Here is a 22,030-nt window from a genome sequence, read left to right on the forward strand (position 1 = left end):
TCATGTACCCTCTTGGTCTGATTACTGGCTCCTTATCTGAACCCCCTAACACTAAATATAATGTCTAATTTACTTGCTTATTCCTGGAATGTCCAGGGCATAAATTCCCCGGCGAAACGCCGCAAAATTATTTCATATCTTAATATCCATAAAGCGGATATTTCTTTTTTACAAGAAACCCATCTTACAGACTCTGAACATGAGAAACTCTCGATGTTGGGCCAAAAAAATATAGCTTATGCATCATACACTTCTAAATCCAGAGGAGTAGCCATATTAATGAGGAGGTCTCTGCCTCTGGTGGTGGAGCATCGGCGGTCAGACCCAGAGGGACGATATGTGTTGATTACTACCCGATTATTTGATACACAATATGTCTTTTGCAATATTTATGCTCCAACAACTTATAATAAGTCATTCTTTTTAACTGTATATAATTTATTATTACCATATCTAGGGTCTAACATAATTTTGGGTGGAGATTTCAATTGTTTGGTGTCCCGATGCCTAGATAGACAACCCGCAGTTACGTCTCCATCCCCTCCCAGAAAATATGGCATTCCCTTTTTACTTAACGCCTTGCATTTGGTTGATATATGGAGACTCCATCATCCGATTGAAAGGGAGTTTTCCTTTTATTCTAACCCTCATTCAGTTTTTACTAGAATAGACTACTTCCTGCCCTCGGATGGTTTGGCCTCAAAAATTAACGCCTCAGGGATTGAGACTTTGGGTCTGACGGACCATGCTCCTGTCTGGATTAATATTTTTACTCAGGCCCCTATAGGTAGCTACAGGTTATGGCGTTTCCCCTCTGGCATGATGTCCTCTAATGTATTTCGTAATACCCTCCAATCAATGTGGACCGAATATCATATGACTAATTCCTAACACCAAGTACACCCGGCCCTTTATTGGCAAACAGCGAAAGCAGTTATGAGAGGTAAATTAATATCACATATGGCACAACATAACAAACAACACCAAGACAAATTACGCTATGCACAACTGGAGTTAACTAAGGCATATGAAAACATGAAACGTACACATTCGCTCTCACATACCGCTAAATTTAAGGAATGCAGAACCAACCTAGATTCATTAGTTCAAATGACGGCTGATAGAAGAGTCAACAAAAATAAACATCAATTCCACTTACATGGTAATAAAAACAGCAAAATTCTGGCCAACCTACTAAATGGAGAAAGATCTTCGACATCCATTCTTGCACTGCGAGATGAATCAAATGTCATTCACTCTTCAGGCCCCAAGATCATTGACATTTTACATACCTTCTATACTGATCTATATAAACGCAATTGACTTGAATCAAAAGCAACAATTCTGGTCAACTTTTACCCACCCGGGATTAAAAGATGAACAAAGATCCATGCTCATTGCCCCTATAACGGAGTATGAGGTGATAGCTGTAATTAAGGATCTCAAGTCTGGGAAATCGCCTGGGCCGGACGGTTACACCACAGAATTCTACAAATGCCTAGCACAGTCTATCACTCCTACACTCACCTCCTTTTACAACTCACTCCTGCTGGGTGAACACCTTCCACCCTACTTCAATGATGCAATCATTAAACTTCTCCCAAAACCAAATAAAGATCCCCTACTCCCATCATCATATCGCCCTATATCGTTATTAAACGTTGATTATAAAATTTTTACTAAAATAATTGCCAATAGAATGAAGATGCTTTTGCCGACTGTAATACACGAGGACCAGACAGGTTTTATATGGGGACGTGGTGCGGTTTCAAACATACGTAAGGTCTTGGCGCTTCTACAGAATCTAGATGATATCCACGAGGATACTTTACAAGTCCTCATTGCAATGGATGCTGAGAAGGCCTTCGACCTCGTGGTCTGGGACCATCTTTACGAAACACTCATCAAATTTGGATTCCCACCAGAGTTTGTAAATTTGATTCGTAACCTCAACTCTGTGTCCTCGTCTGTTATAGTCGCCAATAATTATCTTTCTAGTCCCATTTCTATACAGAGAGGAACCAGACAGGGGTGCCCTCTCTCCCCATTACTTTTTGCCCTAGTTTTGGAGCCCTTGGCTATAGCTCTTCGTAATCTTACACAATTCACCGGCATTCAAGTAGGCAACGTGGAACTGAAACTATCCTTATTCGCAGATGATCTGCTATTATTTGTTTCACGCCCTAATGTCTCAATTCCACACATCATGCAACTAATCTCGGTCTTCAGCTCATTTGCTGGATATAAAATTAATACCTCTAAATCTGAAGTGCTGCCCTTAACAAGATTAGATCTTGCTTCCTCTTGCATACCTTTGGTGGAAACCTTCCCTATCATATCATCTAAAATTAAATACCTAGGCATCAACATTACCCCAAAAATCTCAAAAATATATGAAGCAAACTTCCCCTCTGTAATAACCAAAATTGAGCAAAAAACTATACAATGGATGAATCTCCCTTTATCACTTCTTGGCAGAATAGCCGTAGTTAAAAGTATTCTTTTTCCAAAATTAACATACCCGCTACAGATGATTCCATTTTTTCTATATAAATCAGACATGGATAAATGCACTACACTCTTTCGTAAATTCATCTGGCGATCCAAGAAACCCCGAATCGCAACGCAGAGACTCCATCAACCTAAATGCAAGGGAGGAGTGGGCTTACCTGACATTTTTACATTTTCATGTGCAGCAGCATTTCAATACATTTTAGACTGGTGTTTAGGCCATTCCCAATTTACTAATAAAATTTTGGAGGACGCACTATTTGCACCATATGCCCCGGCGGCTCTTTTGCACTTAAAACGTTCCCGATTGCCAGAGGGGATCGCCAGAAGCCTATTTTTCCAAGGAACATATACAGCGTGGTCCGTCATTCACAAACGATTCAGCACTGACCCTAGTGTGACTAAATTTATTCCATTATGGGGAAACCCAGACCTTCCTCCCTCATTAACCATCTCATTTTATTCACACTGGAAACAAAAAGGACTCTCAGCGATTCGCCAAGTTTTTGATCCAGGCGGTAATATGTATTCATTTCAACAATTAAGAGATAAATATGACTTACCTAATTCCCATTTTTTTGTTTATCTGCAAATACGACATTATATACATAGTAAGGTTAAGCCAGGAGCATATGAACAAATATTACATCGCACAACCCCTTCCCCTTTGAGCTCCTTGTTTCAACTAGCAGAGACGACAAAATTTAAAATTAGATATATTTATTCAGATCTACTCCCATAAAATACAGAAAAAATTTGGGGCAGATTGTGGAGGTCATGGTCACAAGATTTCTCAGATGTTTCGCCAATAGATGATGTCGTCGGACAGCTTCCTGATGTGTTGAAATGGTTGAGGTCGGCCAAACTACAAGAATTACATTTGAAGTTCCTCAATAGAGCTTATATTTCTCAAGCTCAATGGAGCCACTGCCATAATTCAGCCTCATCTAAATGCCCGAAATGTTCTCTATCTCCGGCTACATTTATACATAATATATGGCAATGCTCTAAGATAAAAAGATTTTGGTTCAAGGTGCATAATTTTATTGAAACGATTACAAAAACTAAACTTCAATTCTCGTGGAAACCATTCTTGTTGGCCGACTTCACACCATGGCATCTAGTTATGATACAGACTAAGTCACTACCCTTTTTAGCAACACTGACCACATTAGCCAGATTACTGGTATTAAGACATTGGTTGGAAAAAACGAGCCCATCTATTGAAATGCTCAAGTCTGAGTTATTAGTATACCTCCACTATGATAGACGTACTGCATGCTATGATATTGAGAAGGGGGTAAAAACCTTTAATGAAAAATGGGAAATATATTTAACATATTTACCAACGGAAATGTATAACTCCATAATGAAAGTTTTTGAAAACACAACTTGGTCACTTATGAAAAATATCTCTAACTAGTTATTAAGATATTGATATTGGCTGCAAATAAATTAATACTACTCCTAAAAGATGATATATATTACTAAAACATGACTAAAGATACCGAATCCTGGACGACCACCTTTTTCCTAACACCCCTCCCTCCCCCCCCTTCCCTTCCCCTATTTCCACTTATTACAACCCCTGAGTTTTGTTTCTTTGGTTAACTCCCAAAATAGAAAAAGAAAAAATTTATTGATAAATTGACACATTGAATCAAGGAAGCACTTTTGTTGTAAAATCGCAGATTTTTATTATTGCCACCCAATTGTAACAAGTGTGTACTTTGTTCAATAACTACATTGTCTGTATCTATGTCTTTATCGATAATAAAAATTGTTATACAAAAAAAAAAAAAAATGTTTTCTTTTATTTTTTTATGACCAAAAAATCAGTTTTATTTTATTTGAAGGGTCATGCTTTTTTTACGCCTTTACAAGCACCTCTTTTTTATTTTTCCCCTCAGCGAACTGACAGCCAGCTGAGCAGGGGGACGGGGATGTGGGGGACGTGAGCTGCTATTGGAAGGGACAGCCGGGACAAAACACTGCCACTGATAAGTAAAGAAGATGGGTCCAGCAGTAGCAGTAGACCTCTGGCTCCAGCCGCCCCAGCGTGCTGATAGTAGATGTCAGCGCTGTGACTGCTGGAGCCGGAGGTCTGCTACTGCTGCTGAACCCGTCCCCATCCTCAGGCTGTCATTGCACTCCCCCGCCTGGACTCCACTCCATCCCCTGCAGTGTAGCCGCAGCAGCAGTGGAGAGAGCCGGGATATTGCCGTGTGAGTAGGGAGAAGGCTCCAGCAGCAGCAGCAGACCTCCGGCTTCGGCAGACCCTGCGAGGTGATTGCAGATGTCAGTGCCAGGGCTGCTGGTGCCGGAGGTCTGGTACTGCTGCTGACCCGTCCCCGTGCACCCCCGCCGTTTCTCCAGCTCCATCCCCAGAGTGCTGTCCCGTCCCCATCCTCGGCTCCCGGCAGTAGAGCGCTGACTGTAATTCGCCGTATGGGGTTATTTTCGCCGTCAGGGGCAGCGAGCCCCTGACGCATTGAATAGTGTGGGCTGGGAGCTGACGGCGAATAGCGGGGTGGCAGTGAATCACGGCGAGCGCACAGCGAATCCAAAACAGGATTCGCTGCTGTGTGCTCGCCAGAGCATTGAATACCCTTAAATGGCTTCATCCCCTCCAGTGGTATACTATAAAATACATTGGCTTTGTACTGGTGCATCTAGATGGTCTGGCAAATGCCTGTCATAGTATAAGGCTCTTCTCTACCTCTACTACTAATAACGTTTCTACAGTAGGAGGAATGCTGGAGGTGGAATATTTCAGGAGCCACGGTGTGTAAGCAAGTGCACACCACTTTATTATGTTCACTTCAAAACTGTTATTTTTCTTAGAAAATATTAATCATGGTATAAAGGGGCCATTGGCATAACTTTTATCACTTTTGTGTATTTGAAACTTATTTTCATTACACGTGGCAAAAAATGCCTTTAGCTTGACTTCTGTCAGCTGGGGAGTTACAAAATGTGTCCTAAGAAATGTATCTAACCAGTCCCAAAGGTTGTAGGTGACTGTGTAGCATTCCATACAGCTCTCCATAGTGCTCTTTTCACTATTTTTATCTCATAAATAGATCTTGTTTTGAATCACCGTAGTGTGCCGCCTCTGGGCTGTCCATGGGATTTGGGGTATTCAGTCTGTGCCAATATTTCCAACAGGTGGCAACAAGATTACCTGTTCTTAAGTCTGGAACCTTCCCAGTGATATCTTTGGCAAGGAGGCGCCTGCTCATATAATGTCTCTCTCATATTGTGCCAGGTTCTTTTGTTCTTTAGTGCACATGCGCCTTCTTACAAATATCACTGGGAAGATGGCACTGGCTGAGCAGAGGCAATCAGCTTCCCAGGTATGGTCATAGGGTCGACAGCACTAAGGTCAACATGCATCAATGTCGACACATCTGAAGGTCGACATGGGCTTAGGTCGACCGGTTATTAGGTTGACATGGGCTAGGTCGACAGTCAAAAGTTCATAGACACTAAAAATGTGCACCGCGTCCCCTTGAATAGCTTGTGGCGCTCGCTATGGTTCGGGCAAGTTGCCTCGCTACTCTCGGCACACTATTCTATTGGTACTTGTTTCCTAGAAGGGCGCCCATCGCGGGCATCGCATGCCATTATAATGGCATGCTATGCGACCGATGCGATGGTTGTGATTTTACATAGAAATGCATGGTAAAATGTAAATCGCGTCGGTCGCATCGCATGCGGCCAAAAAATCGCATGCGATGGGTACGACGCGATTACCGATTTTACATAGGGAACAATGTTAAATGGCCCAATTGACCCGATTTTACATAGGGAACAATGTTAAATGGCCCACAGACCCCAAATAGCCACCCTGAAGTGTGAAATGGCCCCCCCAATTGTTAACGCCACCCCACGATCAACGTCAACCCGAAGCGCGGCGAGCGCAGCGGTACGCGTCCTCCGACCTTTTCATACCCCCACTATCCACGTCGGCGTGGAGTTGAGAATAGAAAGTGTGGCGAGCACAGCGAGCCATCGAGCCGGAAGCGGACGCGGAATACGAGCCCGAAGCGTGGCGAGCGCAGCGACGCGGAATACATAAGTAATCCGTGTCCCCTCGCGGGGCTCGCGCTCGCCACGCTTCGGGAGCGTGTTCCGTGTCCCCTCGCGGGGCTCGCTACGCTCGCCATGCTTCGAGCTTGGTGGCTCGCTGCGCTCTCTGATAGTGGGGGTATGAAAAGGTCGGAGGACGCGTACTGCCGCCCCTCGCGGGCTCACTGTGCTCGCCACGCTTCGGGTTGACGTTGATCGTGGGGTGGCGTTAACAATTGGGGGGGCCATTTCACACTTCAGGGTGGCTATTTGGGGGTCTGTGGGCCATTTAACATTGTTCCCTATGTAAAATCGCGGTAATCGCGTCGGTCGCATCGCATGCGATTTTGTGGCCGCATGCGATGCGACCGACGCAATTGTTTTCCTTGTGATGCCTAAGATCAAAATCGTGGGCGCCCTTCTAGGAAACAAGTACCATTCTATTCTCCCACCACGTCCTAGTGGATGGTAGGGCATGAAATACCCCCTGTAGGCACATATTGGCTTAAGAACCTTGAACAAAAAACTACCTTTGGACTGCCGACCTAGCCCATGTGGAACTAATGCATGTGTTGACCTACAATGTCTGGTCGACCTAAGCCCATGTCGACCTTCAGGTGTGTAGACCTTGATGCATGTAGTAGACCTTCAGGGGTCGAGCCAATGCATGTCGACCTTCCCCTTGTCGACCTAGTGACCGTATACCCAGCTTTCCACAAGCAAGGTACGAAGCGTGTGATCTCCCCTGCACCCCCTGCCACCCCTGGATCAGAAGCAATTATTATTTATTTATATTATATTATTTTAGGGGGCATGGACACACACCCCTTTTAGGCCACAACCCCATTAATTGTTGGTGTGACTCTCTATACCCTTTTTGCAAATGCAGTTTCTTAAATGATCTCCAGTATGTTGATCACATGTTGCTTATTTTGGCTATTAACATTCTTTCCTTGGATAGAGCTATATTAATTTCCATCATCACTCTACTCCTACAGTGAACATTAATTAAGGCATCCATTATTCTTGTAAGCCATGCTCCTGTTTGTTGCTGTGCCAATCACCTGCTGGTGCTCATTAGATTGCAGCAATCCGCACGTTATTAGTAACTGTCATCTTCTGAGATGTCATTCCCGTTCAGTCCATTCTATAACAGGCAAAGAGTAACAGGAGAGCACGGATCAATGATTAAGAGATGGGCTCGCTTTGCTGTGCCCCTGTTGTTTAATACAGACATCACACTCGTATGCTAGCTCCATTTGTCCTAGTGTACAGATTTCATCTCTTCTTTGCACGCCTTTCATTTGTGTGATTGCTTTTTGTGTTTTTTTTTTCTTATTTTATCACCAAGTGCTCTGGTTATTGCTTCATTTAAAGTAAATGTTTTTTCGGCTGTATTTCCACGTGCAATCAATGTCTGTCTAGTGCTTTTCTGTGAAAATACATAGAAATAATCTGCTAGCAAGGAAAAAACTTTTTTTTTTTTGCAGAAAATGTGTCTTTTTGTGGCAGCGTTATGTGGCTAGGACACAGCAGGGGACGGTGCTGACTTGTTTGATATGCAACAATTGTACAGATGTGCACTTCCACTTTGCTGCATTAAAGCACCCATACACTAGGGTGACTTCTCCAAGGAGAGTCACCCGCGATCCCTCCTTGAGCTGCGGAGCCTGCCTGGCTCGGATACGATCCAGCAGACCGCTCCTGTAGCCGGTGCAAGTTATAGGCTTCGGTGTGATGCGCACTGGACCGCGCATTGCGTCAGACCTCCTGTCAATGACCTGCAATTTGGATGCTTTTTATGCGATCGATTGCCATAATTGAAAATTGTCCAAATTTCATGCATAGTGTATGGCCAGCTTCACATAGCATGCTTAGTCACACCCACCAGTTCCCCCATGTTAGTTAATGGATAGTGAGTGTTAGTGTCCCCCCCCCCCTATGTTAGTTAATGGATAGCTGATGCTCCGGAAACAAATAATGAGAACACATATAAGTTTTTTACCGATTTTAACTATATAGTTTAAAATCAGTAGTTCGTATCGCACCGTGTGTATGCACCTTCAGTCTCTGTATCCGAAGTCCTACAATGTAGCAGCCGCAGCTTTATTCCAGTCCAACTTCTGTTGTATAATGTATAAAGCCTCAGTCACACCCAATAATATACAAGTGCGTCTAATTCAGACATCAAATTTATCAGCGCAGTCTCCCGCTATATCCTACTGTAGTTGTAAGACACATTTAAAAAAAACCTTCAAATGCCATCAGAGTTGCATTGGACCTGGCGGCTCACTGTAGCACATTGAGGCTAGATATGTGAGAGCATATCTGTATATCTGTCCCAATTATACCAATTGTGGCAGGGACAGCATAGTTCCACATGAACTGAATGTGAAACAACAGGATCAGGACTGAGAGCAGCAGCACTGATTATATACAGTCCAGGTTTTCCTAAACGATCTGCTGGAATCATGGTTTGGCTAATTAGCATCACCTCTGTTGTTTTTTTGTTTTATTTAAAGTTTGTTCAGAGCAGTGGTTAAGGGTTCCCAATGCCAGTTAGTGGTTGGGCAATAGGCTTGGGGTGTGGGGTCTATGCTAGGGACCCTGCAGCATTGTACCCACATTGTGAAGCCTGCATATTGCCTGCAGAGAATCTGCAATGCAGCGGCTAACTCTCTGCACATGTTATATCTGCCTCACCTGCAGTGCACATGGTCTTGCCCATATTGAGAACAAATGTGTCCTGCGTTCAGGTCTGAATTTGGCTCATTGTTCATAGCAGAATTCAATAGGGCCATCGCTAATATTGACCGCACCTGCCCTAAACGGCACAGCCCTTCCCTATATACATGATACATATCAGTTGTACTTTTCAAAGACAACTTTGCATAAAGGCATAGTTGCCTACTTTTGAAAACTAGTTTCAGGGAGATTATAGTTGGTAACATCATTTTCAAAGTGCCCCATTGAGGGGGCATGTCATGCTCCACTAGGGTGACCAACTCATCCCTTTAATCCGGGACACATATTAATTACACAGGTTCTGTGGCTGGCTTTCACCTGGTTTTAAACTGCCACACCTCAAGGCTCCATTTCACCTGGTTTTAAACTGTCACAGAACCTGTGTAATTAATATGTGTCCTGGATTAAAGGGATGAGTTGGTCATCCTATGCTCCACCCATGGGGCGTGTCTAGTTCCATATATGGAGAGATTGTGAAAAGACATTGTGAATGTGGCACCTAGAAGCGTGGGTGCGCACTGCTACATATGAGAAGAATCTAGTAAAATGATGACTTCTATCCAAATGTAGATGAGCCCCAATGCAGTTAGTAAGAGCTACTATACTTGCTAAAGTGCTGGGAAATGGTGCTGATGATTCAATGTAAATGTATCTATCTCTCATTCCTTTTCCCCCCAAAAATATAGCAGTGTAATGTGGGCTAGGTGAAATAAGGGAGATTGGTAAACTAATGAGGGAGAGAGGGAGATTGCAGTTATTTCAGGGAGTCTCCTGCAGAATGCAGGAGGGTAGGCAACTATGCATAAAGGCTTAAAAATATATTGTTCATTACTGTATTTGTTTTATTCAGGCAGATGTAGCCCCGCTGATGTCGGCTCTTATTGGACTTCCTTACCCCCTGAACTCTGTGGTAATGTATTGCTACAGTATATCGCATCAAACACATGTTACAGAGCACATTATTAATAACAGCATGTCAGTATTGTTATATAAAACTGGTACAGAAAGATAGCAGTCCATAATGTTTTCTTGTGGCAGAAATATATATGAGAGCATTAATATTAAAGGAATTGAATTGGTCAAATAGAGATTACTATGGCTACAAATGATGTAGACTTCCCAGTATAGAGAGTATAAAAAATTGCTCTGAAATGTTTCTTTTGAGAAGTGGAATGGGCCAGCATTAGAAAAGGATAAAGTAGAACGTAATGTGTTGAAATATTATAAATATTATAAAGCAAGGTCACGTTTTTGTGATTTTTACAATACGTGTTATCCAAGAGATCCATATGTTGTTGTAGAAATGATGAGTCTAGCTTTATTAGTAAAGTAGAAGTTTAGTTATCTTTGCTTTAAAAATTTTTTATAAGATTATTTAATTTCCCACCATGCCATAGTAAGTATAGTTCTGAGAGCTATTCCGAAGCTTCAAAAGATGCTGAAATGATACTGCTGTAGCCAACACTTTTCTGTGTTATTAAAGATTGATTGTAATGTGTGTGAAACATGATGCAGTCTCTCGCCAATGCCTATAGTATCCCATGGGACATATTTGCTATTGTGTATGAAAATGGAGCTCTGCGCAATAACCTCAGCAGTGTTAGAACAATGTTCTATTTCTATAAATAAATAATAATCACTCTGATGACTTTTGTAGCATGCATTAGTGCCTTATACCATTTTACACTGCGCACTAGGGAAGCTGTGGATTTTAAATGTAATGACACTCAGTAGAAAGCAGGTTGAGTCTCCCATATCCAAAAGTTCAAAATATGGGATTTTTTTGTGCAAGATTGACATGGTGACATCTTTGCTTTCTGATGGTACAGTGTAGACAAACTATGGGGGGGATTCACATAGGCTCGGTAAGCAGTTTGGTGCCGCTCTCCATTTGGGTGAACTCACACATTCATTCACATGCAAGTGTACAGGGGAAAAATCATTCGATGGTCGACCACCATCAAATGATTGTTTCACCCATTCACAAATGAAAGTCAGTCTAAGCTGACTTTTATTTACGAGCGCCTGGACAAAGTCGGGCACACATCCTGTGATGTCAGCCGTCTACCCCGTGCAGGCATTGGCCCTCCTCCATCCCCATGGGGAACACTCAGCGTTTTCATGGGGATGCCCAGAAAGCGCTGGCGGTTGCCCTGTCCGCACCCCTCACTTACCCGTGTGAACGGCTAGGCTAGTGTGATACTCGCACTGCGGGTCTGCCTATGTGTTTTTTCACCGATACGCATGCACAGACCCACAACATCGGTCCCCAGACTGAATTTGGCCAAATGCGAGCCAAAAAGAAACACCTCTATGTTTAATGCTCAAAATTCTTAAATAGTATTGCAAAATATAATTATATGTAGGCGATGTGTATAAGGTATATCTGAAACATAAATATATGTTTTAATTTTTACATCGTTGCTACAGTTTCACCAAACAGCTCATCTTGGCACTTGCAATACTCCTGGGGCATTTTTTTTTAAATCACATATCAACTTCATTGTGTTGTGTCGAAGATGCATTTAAAAAAAAAAAAAAAAACTGCCCGATGGGTGCTTACAATGTTAAATGCACCCCCACGCCACCCCCATTATCAACGCCAACCCGAAGCGTGGCGAGCGCAGCAAGCCCGCGAGGGGCGGCGGTACACGTCCTCCAACCTTTTTATACCCCCTCTATTCACGTCGGCGTGGAGTTGATTTTAGATAGTGTGGCGTGCGCAGCGAGCCACCGAGCCCGAAGCGTGGCGAGCGGACGCGGAATACGAGCCCGAAGCGTGGCGAGCGGATGCGGAATACATGTAAAGTATTAGCGCTCGCCACACTATCTAAGATCAATTCCACGCCGACATGGATAGTGAGGGTATGAAAAGGTCGGAGGATGCGTACCGCCGCCCCTCGCGGGCTCCCTGCGCGCGCCACGCTTCGGGTTGGCGTTGATAGTGGGGGTGGCATTGACAATGGGGGTGCATTTAACATTGTAAGCACCCATCAGGGTGCTTGTACAATTAGAAATCGCATCGCATGCCGCTATATTGCATGCGATTGTATAAGATGCACTACGATCAAAATCGGGGGCGCCGTGCTAGGAAACAAGTACCCGAAGACTTAACCTGTAATAAATACTTTCTCTGTATTTAGACTTATAGGGCATAGACACAGAATAATTTCAGCTAAACATGTGATATACAGGAAGTGGAAATAAAAACACAATTGTGATATTAAGGGGGTTTTTCGACATTGGAAAAATATGCACATTTGAGGGTTTTTAGGTTAAATTTGCAGTCAACCTATTCAATTAAAGTGCTGATTTTTTGACTGTGGAAAAGTCCGGCATGGTAGAAAACCACGTGGATCTGCATTTTCTACCACTTTTGGGTCCGTTTTCTCCCATGTTGATTCAACTCCACGAAACAAGTGAAATAGCATGAGTGAAATGGATAAAAAACAGGTGAAAATGCTTGCTATTGAATACCCTGGTTGCCACATTAGTCCCCTAATTGAATACCCCCCAATGACAGAAGTATGTATATAGAACAATGGTCATATATGGTAGCCTTTTGAGAGAGCACTAGTTACATTAATATTGAATAAAGCATTTAAAATATACACTAACAATAACTACTAAAAACAAAAAGCATATAATACATTTTCAGTTTAGGTGCTCCCTGGCAGGTAGGTCAGTCAATTTTCCTATGAAGCGTTATAATTAAAAAGGAGGCCAGTATCGAAAGTGCATTAGTAGATTGTAGTTTATCTAAGATGTCCTATGAGATGAAAGGCGTATTTGATGTTGCAGGTCTTTTATCTATACCTCCTTTCGCTGTGCTCTGAAATCTTGCTGTTGGGTTGTTTCACTATCTCTGCAGTGTGATTAATGAAGTGAACTCTCCTCACATTGTTCTTGTCTTATTGCTTGTAGGGAATTTTGCCCGTGGAGTATCTTAACAGCAGCAGTATCTATAAAGCAGAGAGTATGCTTACTAATGCTTGTCAGATTTTGGAGCAGTATAAGGTAAGCACTTTTATTCAGGGGTAGGAGACACCAAAGAGTCTAATATTCTTTACTTAAGGCCTCAAAATAATAAGTTACATTCGTAAGATTAGACCGAACTGTGTAGGCCAGGCATGTCCAAACTGTGGCCCTCCAACTGTTGTGAAACTACACATCCCAGCATGCCTTGACAATGTTTTAGCATTCCCTAATAGCAAAACTATGGCAAAGTCTGATGGGACTTGTATTTTCACAACAGCTGGAGGGCCATAGTTTGGCCATGCCTGGTCTAGTCGCTAGCAACTGTGTAATGTAGGTCTCAGCAGCCACCACGGTGGAGGAATGCCACTCTCCAAAGGTATAGCAATACAGAAAAAGAACTGTGTGGCACTTGGCATTGTTTCACATGTATTATTAAGCGCCACAGATTGTAATAGCATAGACAGACTCGTATATCTGAAATATATATTTTAATATTGTTAAATTGCCATAGAAAAATTCAGATTTACAACAATAACATTTGATACAGTATATATTCCGTGATTTCTTTTAACTTGACATTTTATAAAGCGATGTGTAGAATATGGTTGCTATGGACTGAAATTTTTCACCTGTTCTTTTTCTAAAGTTTGGTACATTAGGCCAGATGTATCAAGCTTCAAAAGTGATAAACAACCAGCCAATCAGCTCCTACCTGTAAGTTTTCAAACGCAGCCTGTAACAAGGCAGGTAGGAGCTGATTGGCTGGCTGTTTATCACTCTCCATTTTATCACTTTTTGAAGCTTGATACATCTGGCACATTGTCCCCAAAAAAGTGTGTTTCACAAAATTGTATTTAAAAACATTTTTTTAGTTCTTTATTTTTTTTTTTATTACATACAGTACTATTTTTTAACACCAATAGCCAGTAAGCTGCAATAAATACCCACAACTAATGGATTTGTTTAGGGCTATCCAATTTTCCCCTGTAATCTGGCATTTATTGCAAATTAAGCAGCACATGAAGCATAACCCCCATTAAGCAGATCTTTGATAACACATTTGGGTACTTGTTTCCTAGCACGGCCACAACGATCATGATCGTGGGCATCGTGAGGAAAAATCGGGGGCATCGCGGCCATCGCAAGCACTAAAAAAATCGGGTGCGATGGTCGCGACGCGATGCCCGCGATTTCCCCATAGGGAACAATGTTAAATGCCTCAATTTAGCCGCGATGCCCCCGATTTTCCATAGGAAACAATGTTAAATGGGTCAATTTCACCAAATCATCATAGGGAACATTGTTAAATGCGCCATAAACCCCCCAAAACACCCCTGAACAGTGAAATGTCCCCCCAAAAGTATTTTACGCCACCCCATGATCAACGCGAACCCGAAGCGTGGCGAGCGCAGCGAGCCCGCGAGGGGCGGCGGTACGCGTCCTCCGACCTTTTCATACCCCCACTATCCACTAGGGCGTGGAGTTGAGAATAGAATAGTGTGGCGAGCGCAGCGAGCCACCGAGCCCGAAGCGTGGCGAGCGCAGCGGATACCTGTGAAGCCCGCGAAGGGACGCGTTTACCTGTGAAGGTATCCGCGTCCCCTCGCGGGGCTCGCCACGCTTCGGGCTCGGTGGCTCGCTGCGCTCGCCACACTATTCTATTCTCAACTCCACGCCCTAGTGGATAGTGGGGGTATGAAAAGGTCGGAGGACGCGTACCGCCGCCCATCGCCGGCTCGCTGCGCTCGCCACGCTTCGGGTTCACGTTGATCGTGGGGTGGCGTAAAGTACTTTTGGGGGGACATTTCACTGTTCTGGGGTGTTTTTGGGGCTTTCTGGCCCATTGACCATTGTTCCCTAAGATGATTTGGTGAAATTGAGGTATTTAACATTGTTCCCTATGAGAAATCGGGGGCATCGCGGGTACATTGAGCCATTTAACATTGTTTCCTATGGGGAAATCGTGGGCATCGCGTCTGGACCATTTAAGGCTTTTTTAGCCGCATACGACGCGACCGACGCGATTTTGACTATTTTCACTGCATTTCAATGGGAAAATCGGGGGCATCGCGTCGGTCGCGTCGTATACCACTAAAAATGACACACGATGCCCGCGATTGTGGCCGTGCTAGGAAACAAGTACCCACATTTGGCCTAATTCAGACTTGAGTGCAAAGCTGCTTTCTAGCAAATGGACAAAACCCTGTTTCACTGCAGGGGAGGCAAATGTTAAATTTCGGTGAGTTATTTCGTTTTTGTACAGAGTAAACATTGGCTGCTTTATTCTGAAGGCCCATACAGACCTATACACACGGGGCGATTTTTCCTTTATTTCTAAGCGATCTGTGGTACTTATGTATTAGCAGGGCCCCCAATAAACATATGTATGGCACCGTAGGGAAACCGCATCGCATGCGATTTTTTTGCATGTGATGCGATTTTCCTATGTCATTTATTCACTTCTCTCTGGCATTAGGCGGTGCGATGAGATCGCATCGGATCGCACCGCACATAAAAATTTTATAGGGTGCGATGCCATTTCATGTAATATACACTTTTATGACATACAATGGGATTTAGGCACCCCCCCACTATCCACGCCACCCCAAAGTGTGGCGAGCGCAGCGGAACGCGTCCTCCCGACCTTTTCATACCCCCACCATCCACGTCGGCGTGGAGTTGATTTTATATAGTGTGGCAAGAGGGAAGTGTGGAAAGCCCCGCGAGGGGACGTGGAATACATGCAACGTAATTTGCGGCTCGCAGAGCTTCAGCCTCGATGGCTCGCTGCGCTCGCAACACTATATAAAATCAACTCCACGCCAACATGGATAATGGGGGTATGGTCAGTAGGACGTGTTCCGCCGCCCCTCACGGGGCTCGCTACACACGCCACACTTTGGGGTGGCGTGGATAGTGGGGGGGGGGGGGGGGGGCGGTGCCTAAATCCCATTGTATGTCATGCAAGTGTATAGTAAAGGAAATGGCATCGCACTCTATAAAATCGCATGCGATTTTATGTGTGATCGCATGCAATGCGAACTCATCGCACCGCCAAAAGCCAGAGAGCAGTGAATAAATTACATGCGATGCAATTTTCTTATGCAGTATCGCCCACTAAGCTATTTGCTTAGTGGGCGCCCTGCAAATACATAAGTACCTGTTATATTAAAGATGACACTACAGTATGTAAATTTCATGTTAAGCTGTGTCCCTTTTAACATAACTTAAATATTATAACACTTTCACCAGGTCAAAATGAAGCAGAAAAAAGACACCACATTATCATTCTTATTTTCACCATTTAGGTAAGTAAAATGTTTTTTAAACATTTAATTAGTAACCTATGCATTGTCACATATTTCAGTGTGTCTGTCTGAATGTATGTATAACTCATTTCATTTTCTTTCAATTAATTAGCTTTGTAAGTATTTGAATGCAATATACGAGTATATTTTGTTATCTTCTTAGCATCATACAAAGTTATATGTCTTCCTGCCTATCTATCAGGAAAAGTGGGCATGGCACGCATCAGATGTTATAAAGTTCTACTACAAAGTAGAGATGTGCAGATCCGGATTTACCCGGATCTCAAAATGGGATCTTATGGCTATCCAAAAACATGTTTCAGCATATAGCCAATAAGATCCCGTTTTGAGATCGGGGTAAATCCGGATCTGGACATCTCTACTACAAACTGGCGCCTAGTATGTGGTGGCTTATACACATTTCATTTTTTTTTCAACACTGGTGTGCTTCACACATGTGCATGTCGGAAAACCAACTTTTAGTACATGCTGCCAAGAATCAGTTTTTTTTCTGTATTGTTCTTTTTCCTGATGTTACAGTACATTGAGATCATACATACAGTACCTCATATTCTTTCTTTGTCACTAAGGTATACAATCGTGAAAACACAATCCAAATTCCTCTAGTTTTGTGTGATGTTTGAATGAACAGACAGACAAAATTTTAGACTCTTTGATTTATCTCCATAGTTCATAAACAGTCCCTAGAGGTATATGTCTTAAAACCAATTGCTATGTACATACATATCCTTTACAGTTTTACTTCATGTTTAGATATACAGCTCAAAATGGATGTTTTCAATATTTGTTGCGTTGTCGCTATTTGGTGTTATAGCTTAATTTTTCAATACTAAATAACTCATTTTGCCAGCTTCCCCTTAACCAGGTACAAACAATCAGACTTATTCATACAGTATATATATGTGTGTGTGTGTGTGTGTGTGTATAGATAGATGGATAGATATACTGTAGATGGGAGGCAGGTGGCACTCGCATGGCTTTTAAAACATAGACACCAACACCGGAGTTGTGAAGCCCTGCGAGTGCCACCTGCCTCCCATCTATACTACGTGCTCAGCATATTGGAAGGCATGCAGGCACTATCATTTGTGCAAGTGTGCCGGTTGTCATACACACACACACACACACACACACACACACACACACACACACACACATATATAAAACCCCACACCACCAATAACAATTTAAAGACGGAAATGGATGGGTGTGTCCTCCACTGGCACTATTTCAATACACAATACATCCCTAAGTGATGGAGAAAGATCCTCTTCTCCGACCACGTGGATGGTAAAATATATAAGAGGTGTTATCAATGGCAAATACCACTCATTCATCTTTGAGGGGGTAATGGTCCTCTTCTCCGTTCTTACGTAATTATTCAAGAGTATCCTACACCAGGGGATAAGAATCCGATATGCTAAACTGGCTCAGTGGGGTAGATATACAAAATTGTTGAAGTGACCCCAAAAGAAAGAGAAATTGGATATGGTGTAATACTATTTAATTGTAAAAAAATTGAACAATCAAATAAAACCATAATATACAGGGAAATTGTAAGAAATTGCCCGTTACCCAAGGTGGTGGAGAATTGAAGTGAAGGCAGTTCTCATACACGCTTAATAAAATGGGGAAACCCGGGAGTCGCCGTCAATATCAGAATAACAAGTACACCAGGTCCAGATCCAATCCGAATCCCACAGTTAAGAAGTTGCACTCCAAGTGGGTTTTCAACGACTAGTAAATCTTATTGTTGATTTCCTCCTTTTCTGATTATATTTGCATTCATTAGTTACATTTTTTCAGAATGTGCAAACTACTATCTTAGCATGGGAATTTCCTAATGCACATTAGATAATACACATTTTTAATTAAGATGTGGTATTTGCAGAACATATAATAAAATATGTGCACTGAATATATATAATCTACTGTATATGTGGTAATTACAAATGATTCAGTGTTTCCATTGAATGCAACTTTACTCTAAACGTAAAGAAAGACCTACTGTTGTGGGCCAATGCACCCGATTGCATTCGTGTATGGTCCCCTTAAGACATGTAATTTACAGTATGTACTGTAGACAAACATACACACATTTGTTTTCCAGTTGACTAACTGATAAAACTTACTTTACAATAGCTGCAAATTGGGTTATCTAGTCAACCAATTTAATGACACGGGAGTGAGATTCCAAATCAGTAACAAAAAGTCTATGGTAAATGTGCTCACCTGCTTCTCAGTGCACAATAACTAACCGGGGCGGGCTGCTGTTGGAAGAGATGGCTGATTACAAGTGGGAATGTGGCTTATTTTTTTTAATTAGATATTTCTTTATTACATTTTCGTTTTTAGCAACAACACAACACTACATACATACATTACAGAAAGGTGGCTTATTATTGGGTATTGATAGATGGTCACTGAATAGCAGAAAGCAGTAATTGATTTGCAAGAGAAGAAGGATGGGATGACATTAGGTGACAGGTGCGAGCAGAGAGACATGATGGCAGGAAGTAAGCAAGGCAGGCATGGCCAAGGCAGGGGGTAGGGAGAGTGACTTTGAGACTAGGTTATGCAGAAGAGTATGCTTTGATGAACAAGTGTGTTTTCAGTGCCTATTTGAAGCTTTGCAAGGTCGGGGAGAGTCTGATGGAGCAAGGGGGTAGCAGAACCTGGGGTTCACTTATGGGATGCAATGACCAGGGTAGAGGAGAGACCATAGTCATTTGGCCAAAATGGAGTGGATGGGAGGGAGTATGTTGGCAGATGAGGTTGGAGGTGTAGGGAGCAGTGGAGTTAGAGAAAGCCTGGTACTGTATGTGTGGGTGAGGAGTTTGAAATGGATTCTGTAAGGGAACGGGAGCCAGTGCAGAATTTGTTAAGGGGAGTGTCAGAAGCGAAGCAGCAGAAGATAAGTCTAGCTGCTGAGTTGAGAACAGATTGGAGGGGAGCAGGATTGGAGCATGGGAGGCAGTGAGAAGAATGTTGCAATTGTCGAATTGGGAGATACAGTAACAAGTGAGTGGATAATATGTTGCACTCTGTGAGAAGAACGGGCAGATGTGAGCAATATTGTGTAGCTGGAACCGACAGGTTTCATCCAGAGCTTGGACATTGGGAGCGAAGGAGAGGGAGGACTCAAGATTGATGCCCAAGCCATGGAGTTGGGTAAAGTGGGTGATGATAATGTCAACAGGGATCAAAATATTAATGGGGCTATAGACTCTAAATGAGGGAGAGATGATGAATTTAGTTTTGTCGCTGTTGAGCTTCAGAGATTGCTCAGACATCCTGTAGGAGATGACAAAGTGGCAGGTGGATAGCTAAAAGAGTACATCGAGAAAGAGGTCCAAAGAGGAGAACTATAGTTGTGTGTCTTCGCCATATACATGGTATTGAAAGACAAAGGAGCTTAAGGGGGGTATTTATTCCCCCACTGCTATTCCAAATGGGGGAAATAGTGGCGGGGTCCTTATTCAAAGCTGTCTTCCTCGACATCATTGAACAGGGATCTCGGCAGAACGTGCCTGGCTTCTTCTGCCGAGATTGGATGGGAATTGTCGAGCTCCCGGCCGCAGCTTGACGATTTCTGTCTGCTTCCCATGGCCACGCCCCTTCTCGGTGCTTGGCAGGCGGGATATTGAATCCCGCCTGCAAAATCAGTGTCAAGCCAGCCGAGACGGGACAGGGTCACGGCTGTCGCAACCCGACAGTCGTGACCCTACATTGAATACCCACCTAAGAGTGCATCCAGGGTAAAGGGAGAAAAGCATGGGGCCTAGGATAGAGCTCTGGGGGACATTGACAGGGAGGATGGAAGGTGGTGAAGTGGAGTCACAGCCAGATACCCAGAAGGGAGCAGTTAGTGAATTAAGAGGTGAACCAGGCCAGAACTGGGGATTTGGCAGAAAGCAGGTAATTGATGACTAGAGTAGTTTCAGTAGAGGGTTTAAAGCCAGTTTGAAGATGATCCAGGATGGAGTGTTCAAAAAGGTAGCTGTTGAGAGGACTATACAAACCTCACAAGTAGTTTAGTGCTGAACCCGGAGAAACTAGATAAGTTGGTAGCTAGTGGGTGAGGACAGGTTGCAGTTGTGTTTTTTTTTTATAAACCGTGAGATTGTGTGAATGGCAAGGGAAAGATTTAGGTAGAGAGTGTTAGGTTGAAGAGGCAGGCAAGGTGAGAGAAGGTTTAGGGAAAGAGGAGCAGAGGAGGCAAGGGAAGGGTTGCAGGGGGGCAGGTGGAGGCGGAAAAGGATAAGGAGTGGATCTCTTTCTATGTGGTGGGGTGGAAGGTGCACAAAGAAGGAAAGCTGGAGGGGGATGATGGTGTTTTTTAGTTGTAGTTAACCCTTTGAGTGCCAACATCTCTGTGAGTGATGCACAAAAATATCCGCTAAAAATGCCAACATCTCTGTGATAGATGTGCAAAATATTGGTGTTGCTCACATTTGTTATATGAATTTAAATAAAAAATGTTGTGTAAAAATAGATTATCCAGTTGCCAAAAATTCCTTACAAACTCTACATTTGATTACAAAATCACTTGTAATCACTTGATTACAAAAATTATTCTACCCAATCATTAAAAATTGTGCTAGACGAGGGCAGGCAATAATAAAAGAAAAGTAGTTACCCACTTGTATCTAGCAATTTGTTCTAATGCCAGTGGTTTTGGCACCAATAATTTCTGTGCACTTTGCTGAGCAAAAGTTAGCTCTAAAATGGAACAGTACTTTCTACTACAATTTTTCTTGTTTTATCTTCACATTATAGAAGAAAACTAGGGTTTAAAGCCAAGAAGGCTAAAGGTCCTTTCTCAAAACTTACCCTAGCCTCCCAAACCTACAGCCTAACCATAACCTCCTCCCAGTGCCTAACACTTACCTTCCCCCGGTGCGCTGCATCCCATTCCCGCAGCCTACCCCAGCATAAAGTTCATTTTTATATTTAGTGAGAAAAATCCATTGAGTCTAAATGTACTGTTTGTTGTAAAACAAATCTTGCTAGACTGCAAAACAGTGGTGTTCTCCTTAGATTTATTTTCTGTGTAGAGGTTTATATGCGTCCAGGAAACCATAACAGATAAAAGCCTATTTCGGTCTGATAGAATGCCAACATTTTTAATGTGCAGCTTTATTCTCCGTATTACTTTTTTAAAGAGCTACATATGCCAGATACACTTGATTGTATTAGGTGCTTTTCTGTTTTTCAAAGTACAATACATATTTATTGAAGCACTTGTGCATTACAAAGAAACACAGCAAAGAACACTGTAGTTAGAATACTCATAGTAATACATATGATTAGAACAAATAGTAAAATTATATTAAAGGGGGAAAAAAATAGGAAAAGTGGGACGAGGGGGAGAAGAAATGTACTTGACAGTAGAA

The 22,030-nt window shown here is 42.8% G+C and overlaps 1 protein-coding gene across 2 annotated transcripts in view; it reads left to right on the forward strand.

The window, feature by feature from the left end:
- The window catches only part of PIGN (phosphatidylinositol glycan anchor biosynthesis class N), a 369,004-nt gene that overhangs the window by 83,949 nt on the left and 263,025 nt on the right, over nt 1-22,030 (forward strand). For both annotated transcript variants that reach the window (XM_083188060.1, XM_083188061.1), the window contains exons 11-13: nt 10,178-10,237; nt 13,252-13,344; nt 16,558-16,613. In XM_083188060.1, coding sequence (XP_083044186.1) covers nt 10,178-10,237; nt 13,252-13,344; nt 16,558-16,613 — 209 coding nt within the window. The remainder of the gene's footprint in view (nt 1-10,177; nt 10,238-13,251; nt 13,345-16,557; nt 16,614-22,030) is intronic.

This window comes from Crinia signifera, chromosome 5 (assembly GCF_055691185.1).
Source record: "Crinia signifera chromosome 5, ASM5569118v1, whole genome shotgun sequence".
NCBI classification, from domain to species: domain Eukaryota; kingdom Metazoa; phylum Chordata; class Amphibia; order Anura; family Myobatrachidae; genus Crinia; species Crinia signifera.